The 27105-nt window shown below is 35.4% G+C and overlaps 1 protein-coding gene across 5 annotated transcripts in view; it reads right to left on the bottom strand.

Annotated features, from left to right (window-relative positions):
* LOC138703524 (collagen alpha-1(IX) chain-like) overlaps positions 1 to 27105 on the bottom strand; it is a 223596-nt gene that overhangs the window by 125257 nt on the left and 71234 nt on the right. For all 5 annotated transcript variants that reach the window (XM_069831445.1, XM_069831449.1, XM_069831447.1 and 2 more), the window contains exon 3: positions 1375 to 1469. In XM_069831445.1, coding sequence (XP_069687546.1) covers positions 1375 to 1469 — 95 coding nt within the window. The remainder of the gene's footprint in view (positions 1 to 1374; positions 1470 to 27105) is intronic.

The following is a 27105-nucleotide window of genomic DNA, read 5'->3' on the forward strand; positions in this document are numbered from 1 at the left end:
TGTATATTTCACTCTTTAGGCAACCTAACAAACAATAATCTAATTATTTAAGGTCTGGTGAATTCGGTGGCCAAGAAATGACACCACCACGACCGATCCAAGGACTAGGATAAGTTTAATTGAGAAACTGGATCGCTGGCCAGCTGGAAGGTGAGTCTGCATCAATGTGAGCAAATATGTTATTTTCAAATAACTGTTCCTTGGAAACCACTGAGAATAAGATATATATTTGTATAATGTTTTTTGCTTTAGAATCACCCATATTATCCCCCTGAACGTATGGCTCTTTCCTCCTGAATCAACCAGTATATTGTTGAACGTGAGTAGTACTACGAAAGAGGTGCCAGCGGGGCGAGTTTCTGGATTTGGACATTTTATAACAGTTCCAACTCTTCATTACATGTTTCATCTTCAGAGGAAAGCAGATCCAACCTTCGAAGCGATGCGTTCAGTATTGTAATATCAATGGAAAAAGTCCACAAAAGACATCTCTGGTATGGTAGTAATTGCGCTCAATATTATTTTACACGTGTGAATCTTCTTTTACACACAAATCTGTAGATGAGGAGTGACTACAAAAACAAAGCTGCCAACACGAACTGTATTTATATGTGTATATGTATTTTGTAATGCTCCGTTGAAAAATAACTTGAATAATTTTAGTACTTGTCGTCAACGAAGATAAGCCACATGCATCACACTTTACACTTCAGTTATATAACTGTCAAATTTAACAAAACAGTGTTTAATATGAAGTGTTGTGTCATATTATTTGTCAATAGCAATGCAGTATGATAAAGAAGATCGAATTTAGAATGTTTTCATTTGGTCTAAAGGTATAGTTCAGGCATGCCTCGCCGGAGCAGATTTAGCCTCGAAACGAAATGCAACAGGGACGTAAAATCTCAGAATATCATACAGGCACACGCATAAAAGATATTCCACTGTCGCATCTCGTTTGAAGGCTAGATGTGGCCCGACTAGGCGTGCCTGGTCTAGATGATGAAAATGAAGCATGACTGAGAGCCGTAGCAAGCACATGTGCTACAACAAAAGACCTTTCTGGAATTATTCTTACAGTTCGTACTGGCAGCTGAATACGATTTCCTTACGGTGCCCACCCTTCACGTGGGATTTCGATTTTATGATTGGTTTGTTAATTTTGAACAAAATCACATAATTTGAAATATCACAATACAAAATTAATCAAATGCAAACTTTAAAATAATAAAAATAAATAAAAATGAAAGCAAATTTTACTGAAATTAATGTGGTCAAAATAAAACTATTTCCGATACTGCTACTGTCAATTATGAAAAACACATTCAAATTAAGACAAGTTCTAATTATAGAGGATTATGGTATGGAACTCACGCGCATGCGTCGACTGCACCATGCAGCTGAGGACTAGAGGAAGGATGCACAGCATCAGGAAGTGGGGGCGTTGCGGCACCAACAGAAACCTCCACCTGCAACAATAACAAAACTTCACTCACATTTCCATATCAGAAATCACAGAACTTTCACTGATTATTGTTATCAATATTCACCACTATTGATCGAAGATGATGAGCTATCCATTTTCGATTCCATGATAAAACAACTTGAAAGCAATCGCTCTTTAATAACGTAGGTTCTTCTTTGGACAGAGAAACTTGTGACTCTAAAGTGGTTGAAGATTTCAAAGAAAAATATGAGGAAGTAAGTGGAGATTGCGTTTGGGCTATAGTGTCCATAATAAGCTATTGAATTAAGGGGTTAGATACAGCTTACAGCAGTAAAATTTTGGAAATATTCAACATTTTTTTTTACTCCGTTACTGTATCTTGTACAATAATGAAAATTAGTATGTGTAAAACACTGTCCTTCTGCTATATGAAAAAAATATTTTTACTATTAAAAAAATTACTTACACTTTTTTTTTTTCAAAACTCGGTTGAAGCGTTTCCCACATACCTCAAAACTATCCAACATTCTGTGATGAAATATTTTGTGTGTATTTATGCATGTCATATCTACAATATGATGCAAGATCACTTCTCTACCTTTGATAGATTGTCTGATAAAAATAAATTAATTTTAAAAAGGTCAAGTATCAGTATTTTCTTCTAACACAAAATAAAAAAATATTATTTATTAAGAAATGTAGTTGAAAGAGCATTACGTTGTAACCATGAGTTTCGGCAATAAAATAAAAGAGAGAGAACATGAAAAAGTTAACAAGCTTATGAATTATGAGGAAAGCGCTTCACTACACAGTAAACTGCCACGATTTTCAATTTAAAAAAAAAAAAAAACAAAAAAAAAAAACAAAAAAACAAAAATAATTTTTTTAATCGTGAAAATATTTTTTTTATATACCAGAAGGACAGTGTTTCACACATACCAATTTTCATTATTGTATAAGATGCAGTAATTGAGATAAAGAATGTTGAATATTTCCAAAAAAATTACTGCTGTCAGCTGTACCTAGACCCTTAAGAGAAGTTATCAATGAAAATCGTCAACATTTCAATTTCGTAATTTAATTTTTATTTATTCTCTGACGTTTAAAGATTAAGATGTCAAAATTTTATTTCGTAATTCCACCAGGAATTATTAAATGTCATGGTGCCATGTCATTCTTCTTTATAAACCTAAACTGTGTGCTTTATTTTCCGAAAGTTAAATTTTTTAAAAAGAATGTACCCATAACTCAGAAACTGAGGGAATTTTCTGAAATTTACACATTTCTTTAACATTGTATATGGTTCATTTCAATGTCAGAAAAATCTTCATAGCTCGTATATTTTTCAATTTTCACGAAATCTGTCGTTGTAGAGAAGAGATTTTGAAAAAAAAAATATTTTGGAAAACTATTTTTAAAAAATCGTCAACCTAACCCAGGTATCACACATAAAAAACGTGATAAGCAATTACTTGACTATGAGTTAAAGTATATGAAATATTTTTAAATTTATCATTGTTCCGTATTCTCTCCGCAATCATATTGTCATTTAACCTCTGCTTTGTATTCTGGATCCCAGTGGTCAGCAGTAGATTTCGGCCAGATGTACCAAATTGTGGAATTTGTTGTTGTACTGAATTTCATTCAATTATCTTCTTTATTTTTTGTAAAAATGGTACATGAGTAAAATGAAAATGAATAAAACCTTTTAAGCCACTCTTACCCACCCAAAATACTTGTTCAATTTTCATGCAAATTATCGTACATGCTTCACATGTTGTTATATGTATCATATCCAAATTTCATAACGTTATGGCACACACTAAAGGAGTTCTGACATTTTTAGCAATGTATTACACTGTCACTGATATCACTCTTTAAGGAAAGAAGGTACATCTCTCTTCCTCTCTCTCTCTTATTATCGTCCTCGGTGGTCTAGCCATGCTGGCCGATAGATCCGAGGTTCGTAGGTTCAAACCTGTCCGAGGATGATGGAATTTAACGGCGACAAAAAACTTTAGTATGACTTCCTCCGGGAGGGAAGTAAAGCTGTAGATCGCGTGTCGTACATTTACGACACGTAAAAGCATTTTTTCACGATATTGGACTCCAAGCAATTTTTTAGGGATTTTTCACTCAATAATTGAACAGGTGCCTGACTTCAAATACAAGGGGTAATCAATAAGTATATTGAGTATCGTACAGTCAGTGAACACACATTTTGCAATTGACAAAGTAAGATACATATAAAATAAACAAACAGAAACATAAACGACAATAAAATCGTATAAGAAACACTCAACAATATTAACATTAAAGAATCTCATTAATATCATAAAAGGGTTTGTTGAGCAACCAACCAGAGATAAGTCTGTTAAAAGATCTCCTTTCAAGATTGAAAACATATGTCGGAAATTTATTTGCAATTTTTAAAACATAATAAAATAACTATTCATTGTTTAGGTTAGCCTACATTTAGGTAAGTGAAAGAGATCACGGATTTTTGTGTTGTTTAGGTGTACATCATTCCTACGTGTCAAAATTTGTGAATTACCTTTGAAAAAAATTAGGGCTTGATAAAATAATATACAGTGATGTTACAGTCATTATTCTTTCATTTACAAATAACGGCCTGCAATGTGCCTTCATTGATGATTTTTTTTATAATTCTAATAGTTTTTTGTAAAATAAGAACCTTATGAATATGAATATTAGTACCCCATGAAAGTATAGTCCGTAAGAAAGTATACTATGAAAATAGGCAACTCTAATGTATTAAGTTTCCGGACTGCCCCGAATGTAGGCAACACACAGAACATAGGAAGCGGACAAGTTATATAGAACCAGGAAAACGCCTGGAATCTATACTAAATGCATTACTTGAAAGGCAGAGAAGAAGATTAGCCATAAGGCGTACATTCATAGAGATTCCAGAAAAAAATCGCAATAGGTCCTCGACATGTTTGCACAAAATCACATGTAGAAGCTCAATTCTTAGATTCAATGTAACGCTGTTTATAGATTGACTCAACAGGCATGGAAGCAATTATCTTCAGTTACACGCCCATGGTATGTTTAACGGAACAATAAATAACTTACAAGTGCAGTTCGGTAATATACTGATTGCACCTTGGGTTTGGGAGATCAAATAAAAAAAACAACAAAAATTTGAAACAATAACTACATGAACAAACCCACAAGGCAGCGCAAATATCAGGATGCATAACACATGTCTGTAGGAAGTGAAGTTCTCATTTACAAAACAGTGGATTCCAAAGCAGATGGATGAAAACGATACATATGATGAGCACTTGTGAAATGAAAATTTTAAGGACTATTCAACGAAATTTGTCAGCCCTTCTCTTCTCCTCTACCAGGGGATTATAACTGCAATATGAAGAATGATATTACAATTAATATTAAATTTACAATTAGAATTACAATAAAAGTCAAATTGCGTAAAAATTACCTGATTAATGAAAGCTAGACAATTTATTATGGAGGTTAAGAACAAAGTAAAAAATATGTTTTTGTATTCACTGAATTACAAATTAAATTTAGAATAACAAAATTGTATAGTGATGGAATTACCGAATATTGAAATATTTTGTAATAGATTAAGAGAACTATTTACAAGAAACCATGTCTGAACGAGTCTCAATTACTGACCAAGTGCCTAGTAAGTTTTTATTTCGACAGTCCCTGATGCTAGCAGGTAGCGAATTCCAGAGACTTGGCTATTGTGAAAGAGGATGAGTATGAGGAGGTGCGATGGGATGGTACTGTTAGTATAAACTTCTTCGCAAATGGACGACAATTCGTGTTATTTCATCGCGCTTCACACTTGTCAACTTTTGATGAGATCAGATAATCAATATATTGCCAACACAAGAGATTTAGAGAGTGAACTGAAAACTAACCTCGGCAAGTTACCTTTGGATAACAATTTGATCTCCCAGACACCATTAAGAACAAAAGCGGTCTAATTGACTCAAGGAAACTCAGGAAAATTTTGCGCTTTGAAGAATTTAATAAATGGTGTCAACTGTCACAGAAAGGCAAAGGAGTCAGCTTATATCAAGACTTCACTCCCGCAAACAGCTGGGTCAGACATCATACATGCCTTTCTAGCTCCGAGTGGAGAGATGCGCTAAAGATGACCGGTAATGTTGCTCCTGTACGCGCTATTCCAGGCAGAACTCAAGACAATAACCACTGTAGGCGATGCCAAGTGAGGTTGAAACTTTGGCTCATGTCTTGAGTTCATGCCCATTTGGCGAAACTCTTCGTAACAGCAGACATCACAAAATCAGGTCTGTAATCGCAACATGCCTTAAGTCCAATGGCTACACTACCTATGAAGAAGTCCATGGAATAGCGGATACTGGAAGTCATCGGCGTATTGATATTATAACATTTAAACCTGGAGAGACAAAAGGTTATATTCTGGATCCGACCATAAGATTCGAGACGCATCAGAATCAACCTGAGGAGGTTAATCCAGAGAAAAGGAGAATTTATGAACCCACTGTCCCTTATTACAAAATATCATATAAACTCAGGGATATAGAAGTCATCTGATTAATGGTGGGCGCTAGAGGGACCATAACAAAACAATTTGTGTCATTGTCATAAATTTGGAGTCCCAACAACAACAATTAAGGAAATTTCTATTATAGCTTCGAAGGGTTCTCTGCAGATTTTACGGCGACATTTTTGTATTTCAATTCAAATTATAGTTGAATTTTCTCAGTCTATTTCTCAGTTTATTTTTATAAACTTTCATTATGTGAAAATATATTATCTACTGCAAATTTTAGTTTCTTGTAAAAAAAATTTCTTGTAAGACTTTTAATGTAATTTTAAATGTTACTGTTTAACATTCGTTGTCTTTGGCAACCTCACCAAGTTGAGGAAGATTGAATTAATAAAAATAGAGAAATTATTAAATTGACCCTTTTACTTTTCGACATTTCTTCATGTTCATCCATTTCCTCCTGCTTTCTTATAATCTATTCTGAAAATTAAGTTATTCTGGTTGGTATAAGGAAGATACGAATTAGGTGTTAATACTTATTAGTGAGTGAAGAGGCGTCTGCCTTGCGGATTATTGCAAGTAGGACGGCTACATCTGTTGATATGAACGCTAACTTGCAATCGTGTTTACTGTCCGTTAATTTTATTGCTCGCAGTCACCGTAATGCACTGTAAATATTTTATTTGTTACAAGTTTTTCGATTCTGTATATGATCATAACATTCTGCAGCATCCTGTCCTTGTGAAGTAGGCATCTGAGAACGTGCCAGCTGTTATTTCAATGCCAAGAATGGTAAACAGACACGGAGTCCCATACAAATACATGACTTCCTGTTTATTGAATTTCATAGCGTTTATTAAGTCTTTCTGTTAAAATAGTATAAGACGTATAATGAATTATTTAATGAAGTTTTTAGACGGTCATTCCTAAAATTAGATCTTTTTAACGCTAGACAAACGTTTTAAAAATTGACTATTATATGATAGCATACAAAAAGTATTTTAATACTAGTGCGAAATATTATATTGCGATACAAGGGTGATGAGTACATAATAACAGAATCCAGAAAAAGTCAGAAAAGACAAGGCGGAGTTGAGTTTTTTCTATTTCCGAGATCCTGTTACGCATTTAACACATGTGTACTGCATATTACTTTTACACGATCATCTTTATAGAATTGTAAGTACTGTACAATTTTTACGATACTTTTTTTGCACTGAAAATATACAGTAAATTTATTTGTCAAAGGCTTTGCGTATTGTTTCATTGTAGGACAATCGGTAACCAAGTAACCCCAAAAATAGAGATTATTGATGCTCCGTCATTTTAGTTAATGTAGTTATTATACATTCAAGGGGAAACCAAGTGGCCCGGATTCGATTTCTGGTCGGGGCAAGTTACCTGGTTGAGGTTTTATCCGGGGTTTTCTTTCAACCCAATATGAGCAAATGCTGGGTAATTTTCGGTGTTGAACTCCGGACTCATTTCACCGGCATTATCACCTTCATCTAATTCAGACGCTAAATAACCTAAGATGTTGATAAAGCGTCGTAAAATAACCTACTAAAAATAAAATAAAATAAAATGCTTCCTTGGTTTGGCGGGTAATAATTCCAATGTTACCCTCCCTGAAGCTCATTTTATTTTTTCTGGTTCACTTTCAGAAATTACCGCCAGATGGCATTCAATGCGACAGCTGACATTAGACCAATACTGTAAATGAAGGTTCATAAATTTTCTGGCAGGTAGTGGATTCAGCAATTTCAAGTAAAATATGTATATATATATTATTAAATTCTCTAAAGTATTTAGGAACACTGAACGGCTGTCTAAAAACAGTATGCAACACATTTGTCAAAAACTATTTTATTTTCTTCCTAGGTTTGCTACCCTCGGCCTAGGACCTCGTTTCGCAAACATCCCCACTCACAAAATTAAATATCATTTTTAATATCGTAAATAACTATTTATTACAGGAAATCAATCCGATAGTGTTAGGCTTAGCCGATGATATTTCTTGTAATAAATAATTTTGTGCGAGATCGTGCGTATTTGCTTCGTTTCCGCACAAAACCAATCCGCAGAAAGTATAAAATTCCACATTCAGTATTCCCAACCTAACACACATAACAATTTCCCTCTTCTTACCGCTTAAGTGACATATTGATTTTACTGCTTTAGGCTTTTAACATATTATTTTTAGAGACGTTCAATATAGTAATAGGGTAAACTAGGGTCTGTTGGACAATCGGGCATGTTGGACACTCTGTACTTTAACGTGTTACCATGCCACTTGTGGGCACCACATTCTGCTAGAAGTCAATGACGGAAGTAGCCCCACTCGTGCCTATTTCCGTCATTGACTTCTACCTGAATGTGGTGCCCACAAGTGGCGTGGTAACACGTTAAAGTACAGAGTGTCCAACATGCCCGACTGTCCAACAGACCCTAGTTTACCCTAATTATAAATTGGAAACTTACCACTGCAATTTCACCTAAATTGCACTGTTAATTATTGTTTTTAAATATTTGCAAAAATTAAGTAAACTCTGCAACTCCACTAAAGTTACTGCATTCGTGAAGCCGTGAAAAAATCAACAAGATTCCAGACTCATCATAGACTGGGGGAAAAAAAGACAGACATATATCACGGCCTGCTGGAGTATACTAAACACAGAAAACATTTTAAAGCAACAATGTTGAAGATAGATATTTTTGTTTTACAAATTTGCCGTCATTGAACAGAAACCAAGATGGAGATTTCATTGCAGCTAATTAGAAATTCCTCTTTCAGGTATGTAATAAACGATCTTCGCACAAAATAATGTACGGTACACGAGCGGTATGTTTTCTTTCAATTCTCGGAAATTAAAAAAGCTCAACTACGTTTCGCTTTTTCAAACTTTTCCTCGAACATGAAAACTTCAACATACCGCTCTTGTAACGAATATTACTATTGTTCAGGGTTAGAACCTACTAAAAGATGTTTATAATATATGGTTAGGTTATATTTTCGGAACAAACTGTCGCTGTATCATGTATTTAAGGGGTTAGATACAGCTTACTGCAGTAAATTTTTGGAAATAATGAACGTTTTTCCTCCATTACTGTATCTTGTACAATAATGAGGATTGGTATGTGTAAAACACTGTCCTTCTGCTATATGAAAAAAACTATTATTATGGTTTAAAAAAAAGTTTATATATATATATATATATTTTTTTTTTCAAAATTCAAAATGTACAGTTCAATGTGCAGTGATGAAGCGTTTCCTTCATAACTCATAAACTTGTTAACTTTTCATGTTCTCTCTCTTTTATTTTATTGCGGAAACTCACGTTTACAATATCATGCTCTTTCAACTACATTCCTTAAAAAATAATATTTTTTTATTTTGTGTTAGAAGAAAATACTGATATTTGACCATTTAGTAAAATGAATTTATCTTTTATCAGACAGTCTATCAAAGATACAGAAGTGATCTTGCATCATTTTTTATATTTATGTAGGTTATTTTACGACGTTTTATCAACATCTTAGGTTATTTAGCGTCTGAATGAGATGAAGGTGATAATGCCAGTGAAATGAGTCCTGGGTCCAGCACCGAAAGTTACCCAGCATTTGCTCATATTGGGTTGAGGGAAAACCCTGGAAAAAAACTCATTCAGGTAACTTGCCCCGACCGGGAATCGAACCCGGGCCCCTGGTTTCGCAGCCAGATGCGCTGACCGTTACTCCACAGGTGTGGACGATCTTGCATCATATTGTAGATATGATATGCATTAATACACACAAGAAATTTCATCACAGAATGTTGAATAGTTTTTGAGTTATGTAGGAAACGCTTCATCACTGCACAGTGAACTGAATTTTGAAAAAAAAAATGTAAATATTTTTTTTAATCGTAAAAATATATTTTTTTTTTTCATATAGCAGATACAAATACTAATTTTCATTACTGTACGAGATACAGTAATGGAGGAAAAAAATGTTGAATATTTCCTAAATTGTACTGCTGTAAGCTGTACCTAACCCCTTAAATGATTTGGTTATCGGTAACTGTTGCAATTTTGTACTATGCACTAACAACGATAATCGAAGTTATTCACAGGCAAACACGAATGGACGCACATTACTAGTTCAAATCCAGTAGCTGATAAAGCTGTTTGCCTCACGGGGTTACGTGATCATTGGATCATGCGCTAACACGGTCTTACTTAGTCGTCCTCTGCAGCAACTTCTACGAAGTGCAGTGATGTCTGAAGTGTTTGTAACAATTATGACATACCATTCCAATCGCTATTCTGCTGAAAATCAATTATCTACAACAAAACATGTTGGCTGGTTGGTCCATCTCTAGTGCCTACATATCTGATCTCATGTAAGATCCGACTGGTAATCTGGCGATGGTGAATTCCATTTCTGAGATAAAACTCCTGCAGGATGAAATTCATGACAGACACGAGTATGATTATGTCATCAATTGACATGAGCAAGAAAAGGGGAGTAATTTTCGCCTAGAGCTCTCTCATAAATGGGCCAGGTAAGTGTAAGAAATCTTTCCAATGTTATTTTGAGAATTTAGAAAATGTATCGCAATTAGTCAGGATTCAAACTTTGGATACTATTTTAACACCACCGATTGGAAATAAAGATTGGAAAATATTATTATAAGTTTGATCTATCTTTGGTTTCTTGATACATTAGCAACAAGAAAATGTAGGCGTGTTAACTCAGAATTCATAACTTGTTAGCATAGCCGATGTCCCCTGTTGACCTGCAGGTCTGCTGGAATTTTTCATTTACCAGCAAACACATTAAGTCTCCATGGCAACGCTACCGGGCAAGATTGACGCAAGGGGCCATGTAAGCCTGGAGGCAAGACACAGCTTTAATGAGCGGGAGAAATGCTATGCGCGATGTTAGATATGACTAGGTGGAGTTCCACAGTCGTGAATGTCTTCGAAGATATGATGATGAAGATAATGGTGAGGATTTGTCGTATTTATGGAGGTGACGGTGATGACGACACGAGACATGTTTAAGGTTCGGGAATTTTAACAATAATATCATAGCCTGAATTAGGATCTGAAGACTGCAGGGTTCTCTTGGTAGGTTAGGTTATTTACAACGTTTTATCAACATCTTAGGTTATTTAGATCTGAATGAGATGAAGGTGATAATGCGGGTGAAATGAGTCCGGGGTCCAGCACCGAAAGTTACCCAGCATTTGCTCATATTGGGTTGAGGGAAAACCCCGGAAAAACCTCAACCAGGTAACTTGCCCCGACCGGAAATCGAACATTATTGTTTAAAATGTAATAATTAGGGTCAGGATTCATATGCAAATCTATATTTTTACTGGCTAGTTGAAAGTAATGCAAAAACATTTTTGTACATGTTTCGAATGTCTATGATGATTATAAAAAGTTGATCGTGCATATTTTTGCACATTTCAGGCGTTCCTGTATATAATAGACTGCTGTGTATTTGCAGTATATTGTAGCATATGTTTAGGGTTTTGTTGCATATAATTTTAGTCAACCATAGTGAAGAATTTGTTAGAGCTGGGACGAATTTCGGAATGACGCTTCATATAAAGAGAAAAAATACGGTGTGCCCCTTTCAAACTTCCCACATTTTAATTAATCATTGCTAACAAAGTATGCGGAATTATGAACTGAGACTGGTATTTTTTTTTCCGTTGTTGGTAACTCTATAGCATCTATTAGATGTTTTATGGTTGTGCTAAGAGATGGAGTTACTTGTCAACAATGTGACGCTGAAACGTGTGTTCAGGTTTCTGCCCAGCGACAGTTCTGATGTATTTTTTTTTTTTATATTTGTGATGATTGGTTAATTAATATTAACCCGGCACACTCACAATCACATTCATACAAATTTCCAGACTCTAGACACCCAGGGAATTTTTCTTCTTCAAGAAAAATTCACCGAGAGCCAAGCCCGGGACCTCCTGAGCTGGAAGCCAGCATGCTGACCAACAGACCCCGGAGGCAGTCAAAGACCGGTATTAAAAGAAAGAGAAACTCGAAGAATTTTCATTGTTACACACTAAGACACTTCTACATGTGCACCATTGGTAGCACGAACAATATCAAGTCTTATACAGTTTGTGCGCGTTGCTGCGGAGCCGCCAGATAACTGTATATTGCGACCGTAGATTGCGTAGGGGTGAAGTCGTGGACTATTCTTGACTTTATTGCTAGGATACGTGTTTGATGTGTTCTTTTCGCTGACGATGCTACCAGGAGCCACCCCATCTTCACGACTCCTCAGACGTGGGTCCCGTGTAAACTCATGTTGCGCCGAAGGTTTAAGTTTCTTAGATTGTGTTTCAGTAGACTGTCCTAATTTTTGGTTTTCTTCGACATCAGGTGTGTATTCTCCATTTTGTTTTATGCCATTGTTGCCAAACATGTGACAGATGAATTACTTCATACAAATGAAATAACAATTCTTTGAGTTTCTGCGGAGTTGTCATTTTGTTTTATGTCATTGTTGCCAAACATGTGACAGAGGAATTACTTCATACAAATGAAATAACAATTCTTTGAGTTTCTGCGGAGTTGCCATTTTGTTTTATGTCATTGTTGCCCAACATGTGACAGATGAATTACTTCATACAAATGAAATAACAATTCTTTGAGTTTCTGCGGAGTTGCCATTTTGTTTTATGTCATTGTTGCCAAACATGTGACAGATGAATTACTTCATACAAATGAAATAACAATTCTTTGAGTTTCTGCGGAGTTGCCATTTTGTTTTATGTCATTGTTGCCCAACATGTGACAGATGAATTACTTCAAATGAAATAACACTACTTTGAGTTTCTGCGGAGTTGCCATTTTGCTTTATGTCATTGTTGCCAAACATGTGACAGATGAATTACTTCATACAAATGAAATAACAATTCTTTGAGTTTCTGCGGAGTTGCCATTTTGTTTTATGTCATTGTTGCCAAACATGTGACAGATGAATTACTTCATACAAATGAAATAACAATTCTTTGAGTTTCTGCGGAGTTGCCATTTTGTTTTATGCCATTGTTGCCCAACATGTGACAGATGAATTACTTCATACAAATGAAATAACAATTCTTTGAGTTTCTGCGGAGTTGCCATTTTGTTTTATGTCATTGTTGCCCAACATGTGACAGATGAATTAACTTCAAACAAATGAAATAACAATTTTTAAGTATCTTTTTCTTTTAATACTAGTCTCATTTCATAATTTCGCATACTTTGTTATCTATGATTAATTAAAATGTGGGAGGAATCTACTTTAAAGATTAATTTTTGGTCCTACAGAATATATCTATTATGGTAACAATGATTATTGGAGGAGAAAAATTCGCTCCGACCCCGGAATCTTACCGGGTCCTTTGTTCTACGTAACAAGTGACCACTGAGCTACGCCGAAGTTCAATCCACAGCACCGGATCGAATCCCTCTCCTCTAGCGTTTTTCTCTTTATCGCCTGACTCCAAGTTCGAGACATATGTTGACATAATTATTATATTAAGACAACTGCCATTATACAAGGAGCGCACTCAATTGGGTGACTTGGTTACCATAACAGATATATTCTGTAGGACCAAAAATTAATCTTTAAAGTAGATTCTCCGCCCAACAGTGCATATTATTGTGGAATCCCGGCCACCAAGTCACATTTGGCTTTGGACATTTATATCACCGTTTTTATAACAACATTATTTCCAATCATTTTTAAAATGACGCTCATGGCTATCTTACTCGAAGACTATTTTTATGGGGACACCTAAATAATTCAGTGTACGAAAAGCATCTGCACACGATTGAGAACCTTAACACGAAATTTCCCTCAGTACTATCGACAAGCAACATGCAACACCCACGCCAAGTCGTTCAGACGAACGGTGGGCTACATTAAGTATTAATGAAGACTTTATTTGATTATTTCTCTTTCTTTGTAAACATTCTCTTTAATAAAATGAAATACCGGTAATGTTTTTTTTTTTTTCTCGTGACTGCATGAGTCTTGAAGTACTGTACTGTACGTCATGGGCGTGAAAGGCGCGGGACATGGGCCGCTCTTGCCCCCGGGCGCGCTGCGACGTGGTCACCTTGGTGGAGTTTAACAGGTTCTCTGAGATGGGATTATATTTTATGGGGTCAATTTCCGAAAGAAGAGGGCGTCGAATACTTCTTGTACTGCAGAATACCAGACGCATCAACGCTGCCATGATGAACGGTCTGTCTTATGCTCCTAAATACAGCGGTAATGATTTGATTCTCCGTCAAGTCTACTTCTACCTTCTCATTGTAGGCAAGTCTTATTTTCAACTTGCAGTAACTTCATAACTATTACATAAATTAACAAATGGACACCGGTAACAGCGAAGGAAATAAGTATAATGCGTAATGTGAAATATATGTGAACAAATGCGAAAACAAAATTACAATCAATTACTAAACAAAAGAGCAAAATAAGAATACGCATTCCATTGTAATGTTTATAATTAACTCAAAATTTATACTTAAAAATTATGTATAATTATAACGATTCTTAATTTATTACTCTAAGCAGATGCATTATTATTTCATTACGAAAACATTTTTAAGACAATAGAATGTTAATTTTAACAAAAAACGTTACCTTAACAAGAAAGTACTGATGCAGTTTTATGCTGCATGTTGTTACTCTTGACGATACTCATCTGTAATGCCTGGATGGCACAATGTGATCTGCCTTTCTATCCTAGAGAGCAGAACAAATCGAGCATTCGTTAAACCTAACACAGAGGAAGCCCGCACAACGGAGAAGCATTGCATACTGACTACAGTGCCAGGCGCTCAGTAGCAATATAATCATTATTCCATTTCTTTCATCCGGTGTCTACTTTCAACTTTCAAGGTTATTTAGGCTCGAAATTCAAAGTGAAAAAGAGATGGACAGTAATTTTTTTGTCCTCTATTAGGAACAGGGTCCTTTTACATGCCGCAAATTTATAATACATGCCTTCCAGCGTCCTTCGTCCCAGAGGAAGCCATGCTAAGGATTAAGTCGCCCTTTAAAATCCATCCTCCTCGGCTGGTTTGAATCTCGGCTCTCACGGCCAGCATGGTGGCCATTAGACTACAGAGGATGATGAGATTTTGTAGGGGTTGAGGTATTATTAAGTGTCTTTTTACAGACGGCCTAAAGCAGCGCTTCCATGTGCCTCTGCTTTGAGGCGCAAAGGCATACGGCTCATTAGCTTAATTGATAACTTTATCAGCTGAAGCATACAACATTTTTCGTGGCGAGGGTAGTGAGCTCTATAATAAACTGAAGGCACTATCGTAATGCTCTTTCCTGTCTCAAAGCGTGACTGTAGATGAGGGTATTGCTCTCTCTTTCTAACTAATGTGTTTCAATGGGTCTTTCGTGAGGTTCATGTTGCACATGCGTAGTAGACAATAAAATACTGTTATTGTGTATGATAGTATTCACAGCAAAAAGACAAGAACAACGTTATGATAGAAAGATATAGCAATACTTTCAGGCGCTCAGCATTCGCGTCACGGTTTTAAAGCATTGAGTTGTGCCTCCAGTTTAGTATAGAGCTCACTAAGCGATGATCGGGCACCAACCGCCATAGTAGTACAGTGGTACGCTTCATGTGTGAATGCCTCAATTCAGAACAATGTTTTGATAGCTGTGGCGATGCTGAGAAGCGTCTATTGAGTGGGGGCGTATAAAATGACTTGAGAATGTAAGGAATCATAATGTAATTAATAATAAAAAATAATAACAATAACGTTTTATTTTTTCTGGCAGAGTTACGGCCGTGAGGCCTTCTCTTCCACTCAACCAGAGGATAAAAAGGAAATACATGATAATATGATGTTAATAAAAATAAAGTTATAGATATACCCAAGACAAAATGGAAACAGAAAAATATGCCTAAGCCAGAGGATTATCGAACTTAAATATTTACTTAAACTAGATGACAAATTAAATTACAGGATTACTTAATAAACTAGGTAATCCTACAATTGTGAATTCTAATAGCATACACCCTGGGACACTATGCGTTCTAAAATAAGATGTTTCACTTTGGGCTTGAGAAAGTTTAAGGTCGGGTAGCCCCTATCATCTGTAGGTAATGAATCCCAAGAACGGATAATGTCTATTGTAAAAGACGAAGAATACGCGGAAGTTATGTGGAGAGGGACTGACAACAGAGTGTCGTGTTGTGACCGGGTATACAGATTATGATATGTGGATAGATTACTAATAGGCTAGTACTTGCAAACTTCTTGACTAACTTTGAACATTTATGTAAATACTGCAAACAAACCTGACACATAAAAACCAATAAATAAACACTGTAAAAGAAAAAAAATATATATATAACATAAAATGCTCTGTTTTACTGGCAAATGAATAAACTTTCTACGAAGACACTACAGTAGAGCCAAATAGGTTAGGAGTCATTATTTTATAGATTAATGCCTACTATGTGTACTGTACTAACTGCCAATAATAATCCAATTTGATGAAGAAGGTTGAACAAGGAATGTTTCTAGATGTTGATGAGCCGTGCCTTGCAAAAGATTGAGAGAAAGGCTATTCAACTGCAGGTTTACGTTATTTTTTAAACCTGTTTTCTTATGCCTTACATTACTTTCCCTGTAGACTTCGCAAAAAAAACAGTGCTGATGATTTTGGGAGGTTCCATCGTTAGTTAAAACAAAATATATATATATATATATATATATATATATATATATATATATATTTTTTTTTCTGTTGCGCCTAAATACTTCACTTCAAAGAAAAATGACTCCATTTTTATTTTTTCCGTATAATATAAAGAAGAGAGTCACAAACACAAATCAAGATCATATTATGAAACATTTTTACTAGATTAGTTTAGATTAGATTTTATTAAAGTAATGAGTATTATACAAATACTATGGACATAGTCATAATGGGTGCTATTCATAGACATTTCGCAGCACGCGCTACGAGCGTACTAAGCTAGCCCCGGCTATCCACTGGTTACTAGTACAGAATTCAAATCATATCCTATCGCTAACACTGGTTTATGAATACGAAAAACGCTGATCATCCACCGGAAGCCCGCGCTAAATCTATGAATACGGCCCAATAAGACAAGAACTCTAAATCACTAAGTTTGAACTGCGAAGATTCAGATAATTATCAAAGGAAATGTGTTTTATTTTACGATTTCATAGTGACTATTATTGTGAGTAGACCTACTAATTTTTTTAATTTCCATGTGTTGATGTTGATTTATTCCAATTGCAATAATTCGCAACAACTCTGTCTTCTTTTGTTTTACGTTTCCACAGCAACTCGCGTTGCGATTGGAGTTCTACGTCTACTGTAAATATATCTTTTTATGCCAGAAGTTGCCCCGCATGCCTGTATGCACAGCTTAATTGCTTATAGCTCCAAATAATTTCGTCCACAGGCCGGACAAATTACATAATTTCTTAATTTTCTTCGCAATTACCATAAAGGCTTCTTGGAATCAAGGTCTTCAAAAGGTTACTCTATATATACTCGTATTTTATTTGTCGCTTTTAGAAAGGAGAAAGTCAAGAAAAATACGAACACGGACAACTGTGAGATACACAGACAAAGAATAAGTAGGAAAAGAGAAATGTGAGGGCAGGGAAAGATGAAGATGCTGCTACTAAGAGCGAACTCAGAAGTAGTGACAAACATTGTTGATAATCGAGCCACGTTCACAGCTTGTCGCCATGGAAACAAGGTGCAGCCGGTAATCATTCAATATTTAATGCATTAACATGATCAAACGAGTTTCAAAATAACGAAAAAAAAATTCTACTACCACAAGGCAAGAATTTATGCAGCTTAACTTATTAAGCTTGATCTATGACATATCGAAATGGCAGAGGTTGAAACCCCAACGTCTCTGATTTAGGGTAACGACGATATTTCACTCATGAATAAATTCCGCAGTAACTTATAGGAATTCTTTTGAGAGCCCGAAAAATGAAATGTTAGTCAGTCGCGGTTAAGTTCGTGTAAAACCTAGATTTTACGTAAACTGAAGGAATACTGACAATGCTTCAGCTTTTTTGTATGTATTATACATGCAAGATATTAAAAATTAAAGGTAAAATAAGTTTAAAATATAAAATAATCAAACGCAAGTCTCAGACTATAATTTCATGATTATTAGTTTATTCCCCCTTTTTAAGTAGGTTATTTAAAAATGTTGTATGAACTATTAGGGCTCCATATTTCATAACTTGTCTGGTGTAGAGGACATTTAAAGTTAGAAAGAAAACAAAGAGAACAGAGAACAAAGAAATGAGGAAATGAGGAAAGAGGTGATAATAATCAGAGGTAAGAAGAAAGTAAATGTGAGGGAAGCAAACGGAGAATAAAAAGGGGAGAAGTAAAACGACGAGAAAGAAAGAATAAAAGAATGGAAGAGAAAAGAAAATAGGAAAACTAAGACAATAAGAGACAAAATGAAGAGAAGAAGCAACGAAGAAAAGGAAGACAAACAGAAGAAAAGAAACGAAGTACTGAAGAAAGAAAAATTATGAAAAGGGACGAAAGCATCAAGACTAAAACGGAGAGATAGTACGTAAGATAGAGAAATAAACAGATACTTTAGACAGGTACATAGATAGACAGGTAGGTAGGTATACTGGTAGACGTAGACATATATGTAGACAAGTAGGCAGGTAGACAGATATACCTACAGGTAGGTAGGTAGGTGGACAGGTAGACAAGACAGGTAGATAGACAAGTAGACAGATAAACAGATAGATAAGTAGACAAGTTGATAGATAGTCAGGTAGACAGATAAACAGATAGGTAGACAAGTAAATAGACAGATAGACAGATATATAGACAATTAGATAGACAGATATGCAGACAAGTAAGTAGGTAGACAGATATACATGTAGGTAGACAAGTAGATAAGTAAACAGATATACACGTAGTTAGACAGGTAGATAGATAGATAGACAGATAAACAGATAGACAGATATACAGGTAACTAGCTAGACAGATAGATAGGTTGACAAGACAAGTAGATAGATAAACAGATACACAGATAGGTAGACATATATACAGGTAGGTAGGCAATGCAGGTAGACAGATCTACAGTAGACAGACAAATAAATAGGCAGGTAGACAAGTAGATATGTATACAGATATTCAGGTAGGTAGGTAGGCAGGTAGACATACAGGTAGAGAGAGAAACAGACCCACAGATGGGTAGACAAGTTGATAGACAGATATACAGGAAGGTAGGTGGACAGATAGACAAACAGATAGCCAGACAGGTAGATAGACAGGTAGGTAGGCAGACAAGTAGATAGACATACAGGTAAGTAGACAGACAAGTAGAGACTGACAGACAAGTATAGGCAGGCAGATAGAAATTCATTTAACAACTATTTCAACGATAAAGTTTATTCAGCACCGAAATACAACGTGGAAGATAAACGATCGACAACAGCTTTGCCTGGAGAAGGTATTGGAGACAGGGTTCTTTTATTTTATTCCTAAGAAAGCCATGTTATGGAATTTTTATCGCTCTGGGCAGAATCGAACCGCAAGACAACCAAGGACGGCGAGGAAAATGGAAAAAAGTAAAGAAAGAATAACGGAAGAGAAATGTAAAGAACGATATTTAAAAAAAAGAAGAGACGGATAAAAAGAGATAAGGGAAAATTTCAGTATACGGATTCCTCACTGACAATTATATGTTAAAATACTAAAAATAGCAGATTTGTCTGCGTTTGTCGAATGCGCATCATCAAGCTTACGAAAAGACAACTTTTCAGTGCCAATAATTTATTTTGTGTGCACAAGGTTGGAATTCTGAAATAAGAGGGGAAGGAAGGAATCCGTGTTCTGAAATTTATCCGAAATAAGAAAGCGAAAGGAATGAAATGAAAAGTAACAACAAACATGAAATAAACTAAAGTGAATAAGACAGTATGGGTAGAAGAGCGAGGAGTGAAGGAGAGAAAAATTTAAGAGAGGAAAAGAGAAGAAAAAGAAGAAAAAAAGGAAAGAAAAGAGAAACGAAAAAAAGACAAAATTAATACACAAGAGAAACAAGAAGGAATACGAATACGCAGAACTAAAAGATGTACGTGAACAGCACAAATGTATTCTCGTTTCGGAAGCTGTCTTCGTACGAGAATACCTGCCGGCCCCTGCAAGGCCGTTTGCAGTTTGCATGCAAGAAGAGGCCAAGTCTCGTTATTTACCGACGCTGGTGATACAAAGAACTACAGTCTACATCATTATGTCTTCCCAGGAATAAGTCACTTTTAATTCCTTCCAGTTCTATTTTTTTATATTCTCAGTACAGATAGTGTTGTGGTCATACGTAATATCACTTTCGAGGTTTTCGCATCTGACGCTAAAAATTGGTCTGCCTATCTATTTCTCTGAGCTCTACGTATTGGACAGCAATAGCCTATAACGGATTTTGTTCATATTCAATATTTACCAGTCATTTAATCAGTAGTTTTGCACATTAAATACATGGTGCTGAAACTGATAAGGAAGAGGAAAAGGAATTGCTTGGGTCACTGGCTGAGAAGAAAGTGCCTACTATATGATGCACTGGAAGGAATGGTGAACCGGAGAAGAGTTCGAGTAGAAGAAGATATCGAATCATAGACGACATTAAGATATATGGATCATATAAGGAGACAAAGAGGAAGGCAGAAAATAAGAAAAATTGGAGAAAGTTGGGTTTGCAGTGAAAGACCTGTCCCTGGGCAGAACATTAAATGTGCTGTGCGGGTTACTCCCTCGCAGAGGTCAGTGCATCGATCCCATACAAGGATCTTCTAGAAAGTTCACAACCTGGTACATAGAACATGGCACTGTATGGCCTGATTCGTATACTTCGTAGTTATTATTACTATTATTATTATTATTATTATTATTATTATTATTATTATTATTATTATTATTATTATTATTATTATTATTATTATTGTTTTTATTGTTATTTTGCTAGAATTGTAAAACTTCCTCTGCATCTCTTCCAGAAAAATTGACTCGTATATACTGCATGCGAGTAAAATCCATCAAATATCCTAACAAAAAACGCTGCATCCAACGGGCAGAGCATAATATGTGGAAAATCACTTCTCTGCATCATAAACTACTTTTTCTTTAAACTTCATATCGTGAGAAGAGAGAAGATGACATCGAACATACAGTCAGAGCCATGACACTTTGCAAAACTGGTCAAAGAACTCGATGCCATTTGCTGACGTAGAGGGCCTGCAATTCGTGTTTCAAGTCCCGCCCCTTGGCTGGAACCCAAGATCAAAAATTCAGTAAGTATGAGAATGTCGCTTCAACGGAGGTTGCCCCAAGGCCATGTGATTCCGAAGCTCGGGATAAGTCGCACGTCCAATAATAATAATAATAATAATAATAATAATAATAATAATAATAATAATAATAATAAAACTTATGACGGTAAGTGATAAAGCACAGCACTGTATATAATAAGGAAAGGTAAAAAGTAACAGTTTCGTCTTTTTGTTCACATTCATTATTTATTGTTACCATGACGACGAGGATCACCTACCCCACAGCGCAGGGCAGCGACTCTCGTGGGACAAAGCCAGCTAACCGAGTTGAATCTCACTTTGCAATACAATGCTTAGCACTATCTTGCACGGGCTCTGTTCTGTGAACCCAGTCGGTCAGCTGTGCGGGTGACTCCCTCGCAGAGGTCAGTGCATCGATCCCATACCAGGATCTTCTAGAAAGTTCACAGCCTGGTACACAGAACATGGCACTGTATGGCCTGATTCGTATACTCCGTAGTTACCTACTCGTACATTTTCAAAACACAGCTATCTTCTCTTGTTTTATATTTCCATAGCAACTACCTGTATTATAATAGTACATTATGCAACGAGCCTATAATGATAGTAATTAAGAAGCGAGTATGGAAGTTTATGAAACGAGCGCAAGCGAGTTTCATAATTTTCATACGAGCTTCTTAATTACCATTATAGGCGAGTTTCATACGACTTTTTATGCTCGACCATATTTCTAACTTGAAATTATTCATTTTATTTGTATCTAACTGACCTTGAGCAATACCTCGTAAATTGTTAGATGTGCGCAGACGCGAAAGGATTGATTTTTTCCGAGGAACAGATGTCCACATTGACCTTGATAGCCTATAAGAACCTGCAGAGTAAACTAAATATTAACTTTGATATAACATTGAAATTAAACTAGACATTGAAAAACGAGATGACAAATTGAATTTATTTGAATATTATTTACAATTAACGCTAATTATTATAGTAACAGAACATAACCTTCTGCGACAGTACTGGATTTCCAGCCTCCGTGACTTTTCGCTAATTCTCTTTCGATTGCATATCCGAGAATAATCGATACTTGCGGTTTTATAACGGTACAAAGCTGACTTGTCATTAGCTGAACACCTGTAAGCTGACTTGTCATTGGCTGAACACCTGTAAGCTGACTTGTCATTGGCTGAACACCTGTACTTTAATGAGTAGGTGTACTTTAATGACATGCATTAAAGGACTGCTACCAGGTGTATAATTACTACATTTCGGCATGGTCGAGCATAAAATTCATTATTAGACCTCGGATTTTATGTGAAATGCCTATTTTTTTTTTGTGGCATAAACTAAAACTAGTTAAATATCTTCACATTTTATAAAAAATATGAACGTTTGAAAGCGGTTTTATGGTGCCTAAAAATGCCCATTTTGCCCATTGAGACATATTTTTTTAAGGTTTTAAGAGTCTAAAATTCCCTATTTCTATTTGTTACTGCGAATTGACAGACATAACACAGTCCGCTCAATAATTGCTAACAGATTAAGGGAACATGGTGTATACGAAATATATGAGGAAGTTCAATGTCTTTCTACGGAAGGATCTACACGGCGTGCTGACATCATAATAACTGACCGAGATAAAAAAAAAACTGGTCTCATTCTTGACCCCACTGTAAGGTTCGAAATTAATGAAGATCAACCAAAGCAGGTACATGAAGAGAAACGCGCTATTTACCTTCCATGCTGTGATGATCTCAGTCATAAATATAATATTCAAGATTGGAATGTCATTGGACTTATGTTTGGTGCGCGAGGAACAATTCCCAAATTTACATTGGAGATCCACAGAAAATTAAAGGTTCCTGAAAAGACTCTTCAGACAACTGCATCAACCATTTCAAAATCTTCATTGAACATCATCAATCACCATCTCTATTCATCTTTATAATATTCAATGTATATTATTTACTTTCAATAAATTTTTATCGTTTTGATAGCTACAACATCTTGTCGCAGAATATTCTTTTTTTTTAATTTCATTATGTATTTTCAACATTAATTTTTATTTTATATTTTGTTCATTTGAATTGATTAGGATTCCGATATTTTAAATCCAAGATTTGGACGGCAATCATTTCGATCATGTATGTCTTTTAAATTTTCGTGTAGCTATGAAGGAGAATGTGATGGGATGAGTATGGCTCAAATATTCTGTAATAGTTTGGTTGTAGGAATGAAGAAATTCCTTGAAGGTGTCTGATTTTGTTGTGCACTTGAGCAGGCAGTAGGAATGTGATGAATCAAAAGGCTGTAGTTCTCCCTAAAGAAATAAGCATGGCAAATATTGCTAGATTTAAATATGTATCCATCCCTTCGGTATGATTGGGAAGAATTTTTTTCGCTTATAAAATGGTTCTGTCCAAGAAAAGCAAAGTTTCACAATAGAAAATCAGAGAAAAACGTTATGTATTGCAATGTCAATTATAAATAATATATTGGGTGTAAATTCATTGGTAAATTAATTAATTTAATTGTAATAAGAGCACTTAGGTATTAGCAGCCTTAGAGCAATGAGGCCGATGAATTCATTAAAAATTACGTACTGGTATTTATAATTTAAAACTTAACAAAAGACAGTTTCTGACCTCAATATTTGTTTCCTACATCTGTCACTGTATATCGTAATGCTTAATATCTTAATACTCACTAATTAATTGCATTTTTATAGATACTGTAGTTTGTGTGAATAGAAATTACATTTTAGCTGCATAAAATAGTATCTTTAGCTGTTTGAAATTGTATTTTTAGGTGCCTAAGTCTATGTTTTTAGTACCTATTTTGATAAATTCAGGTCCTGGCTTAGGTGCCTAAAAGTTAGTTTTAAGTGCCTAAAAACCCGAGGTTAATTCATAATGCACGACTTAAGTTTGTGTGCCGGTACACCTGAAGTACAATTCAGCAACGCATGTCATTATTTCGTATCTTCAAAGGAACTTCTCTGTTTAAATATAAATTTAAAATTAATTCAATTCCTTCAGATTAGTATAAAACTGATGATTCTTAAATAGAGGCGAGAAAGCATAGCAAATTGCTACATGCCGTATTGTGTAAGAATTAAGACCAGGCAGGTTTTTCTTCTCATATTTTCTTCTCTTTTTCTTTCTCCCGTTCTCTGTTTCTTCCTCTTATACTTTCCTACTATGTTTTGTTTCCATATATTTCTTTTGCACTTTTAAATTTAGTTCTTTCTTTTCTCTGTTTCAATCTGTCAGTCTACTTCTGTTTGCTTCTTCTCCATTCTACTCTTTATTGCTCTTTGTTTCTCTTTGAGTTTCAGTACTTCCTCTTATGTGCCTATACAATCATTACTGATATTATCGTCCCACTCTCAGCATCTCCGGCCCTTGTTGAGCCACCACCGCTCCACTCTATTGTTGCCAATACCACTAATTTGAATGTAATTGCTGCTCCCGTCACAGATATGAGAAAACATTGTAAATTATGGCAGATTTTGCGGTTTAGGACAGATACTTGAACAACTCAATTAACGCCTTACCACTTGGGGTTCGCCGCTACGTAATCAGAGACACACGACCAGTGGCGCAAACGTTTTAAAAACATTGGGTGTGCTCAAACACTTGATCATAATTTCCCAAAAGAATCTCATAAATCCTCCCTTTAATGATATTATTTTTTCGTAATATTGATGTGTAGTATAGGTCTATACAATATCGTCGTTGTTTCTGCAATAACTCCTATGTGCAAAATATAAAATTGTTCAGTAGGAAGAAAAATACATTTATTCATTCTATGGCAGTAGTACATAGGAGACTGTGAATTCTTAAATTTTCGAAAGAAAGAAATATAATTACATATAGGAGATCGTATTATTTTCTGTATCACTATTTAAGTTATTTAATAGAGCAAAAATCTGAAAATCTGTAAGTAGGCCTATGTCACATAGGAGTTATTGCAGGAACAACGACGATATACTGTAGAATGCTAAAAATAACAAAATGGAGATCTAAGAACGATTTTGTAATGTATGTAGTTAGTATAAGATCCAGGGGCTATGTTTAATTTATTGTAGGTAACATTCTTTTGGATTTTATGTGAATACCAATTTGTTCCTTCATACTAATAACTATACGTAAAAAAAAACTCCGCATTGTCTTGTGCGTAGCTGTACTGCACAATTATCCATTTTTAATAATTAAATAGAACGTTACAATTATATAAACATTTTAACTTTGGAACTTAAATTCTTCCTAACTACAGATTGATAATACGAAAGTGGAATCACTATTACAGCTCGATTCAACGTTATTGGCCCTGGCCTTGGTTTTTTGGCTAGTGAGCGAGTTGTGTGTTGCGTCATAAGAAAGAAATTTAATCACAAATGTGCATAGGAGGGGAAGAGGAAAGAGGAAGAATGAAAATAATATCAATGCTCGTAGCTGAGGGACACTCCATGTCAAGAAAATATATTTCTTCATGACATTGTTCAGTCAACAGACGTGGGACGTGTGAAAAAATATTGTGTTTTAAGGCGGAGTGTACAGCGACATGATAAGAAGGAAGTGTTAGGTGTTATGACTGTGCGGCCTGACTTGTGCGACCCAGCCCACCTGTAGTGATGAATAACTCGCCCTGAGTCTATCTACTTACTTTTTGCAGGGGCCAAAATCCCTGAATCAAGCTGTAAATAGCACGGAGTGATGCAAATATGTTTCTCCCTATAAATTGGTCACAAACATCTTCTAACTCTTAACTTTTCAGCACTATCCTTATGTGGCACCTGACTATCGGTAGGAGAGATGAATAAAGTGCACACCAGCAATGCATCCTTACTTATTGAAATTTTACTTATTGTAATTTACTGATTTCAATAAGCAATCATCACATATCATGTTTTTGTTTAGTCAACTATCCGAAGACAGGTTTGTATCTCATAAATGACACTAGTAAGGCATCACTCATGAGGTAACTAAGCCAGGAAAGACTTGAAATCATGATGATGATGATGTTGATGATAATAATAATAATAATAATTATTATTATTATTATTATTATTATTATTATTATTATTATTATTATTATAAATTAATAAGACGACAAATTATTGGGTGCGCTCAGGCCCCACGGGCCCATATAAGTTGGCGCCACTGCACACGACGATATGTCCAGCCAACACATCGTGGTAAAGATCACGAGCCCCATGTAAAACAATCGGTATAATGGCATGCATGGATGCTGACAGGCTTTCAGTTGACTGCGTCTGCAACCGTTTAGGTCCTATTTTAAGAGAAAATAGCATTACAATAAAAATTATATTATATATTATATTAAGGGAAGTAAGTACTGTTTACTAGTCGAGGACGAGTTTGCGCCCTAGCGATAGCGAGGACTACAATTAAATACTGTAGTCCACAATAGCAAATTCTACTGAACTCACGAATTGCATATGTTTTTTTCCATTTCCATATTTTACGTAATAAAAAATATATTTCTTTCTTTTACATGATTTAATATCAGATCTAACCGAGCGAGATGGCTCAGACGTAACGTCACAGTCTAGTATATACAGTCATAAAGCTCAATACGTAGTAAATATGCATCCATAGATAGTTGCTAGCCACTAGGATTGCTACTGTCGCCTCATTACAGACAATGCGAAATAGTACCTGCACAGTCTATTGTTCCTAGTACCCTCACAACTCAAGCTTCGTGACTGTATATACTAGAATGTAGTAACG

Source organism: Periplaneta americana, chromosome 7, assembly GCF_040183065.1.
Source record: "Periplaneta americana isolate PAMFEO1 chromosome 7, P.americana_PAMFEO1_priV1, whole genome shotgun sequence".
Classification (NCBI taxonomy): Eukaryota; Metazoa; Arthropoda; class Insecta; order Blattodea; family Blattidae; genus Periplaneta; species Periplaneta americana.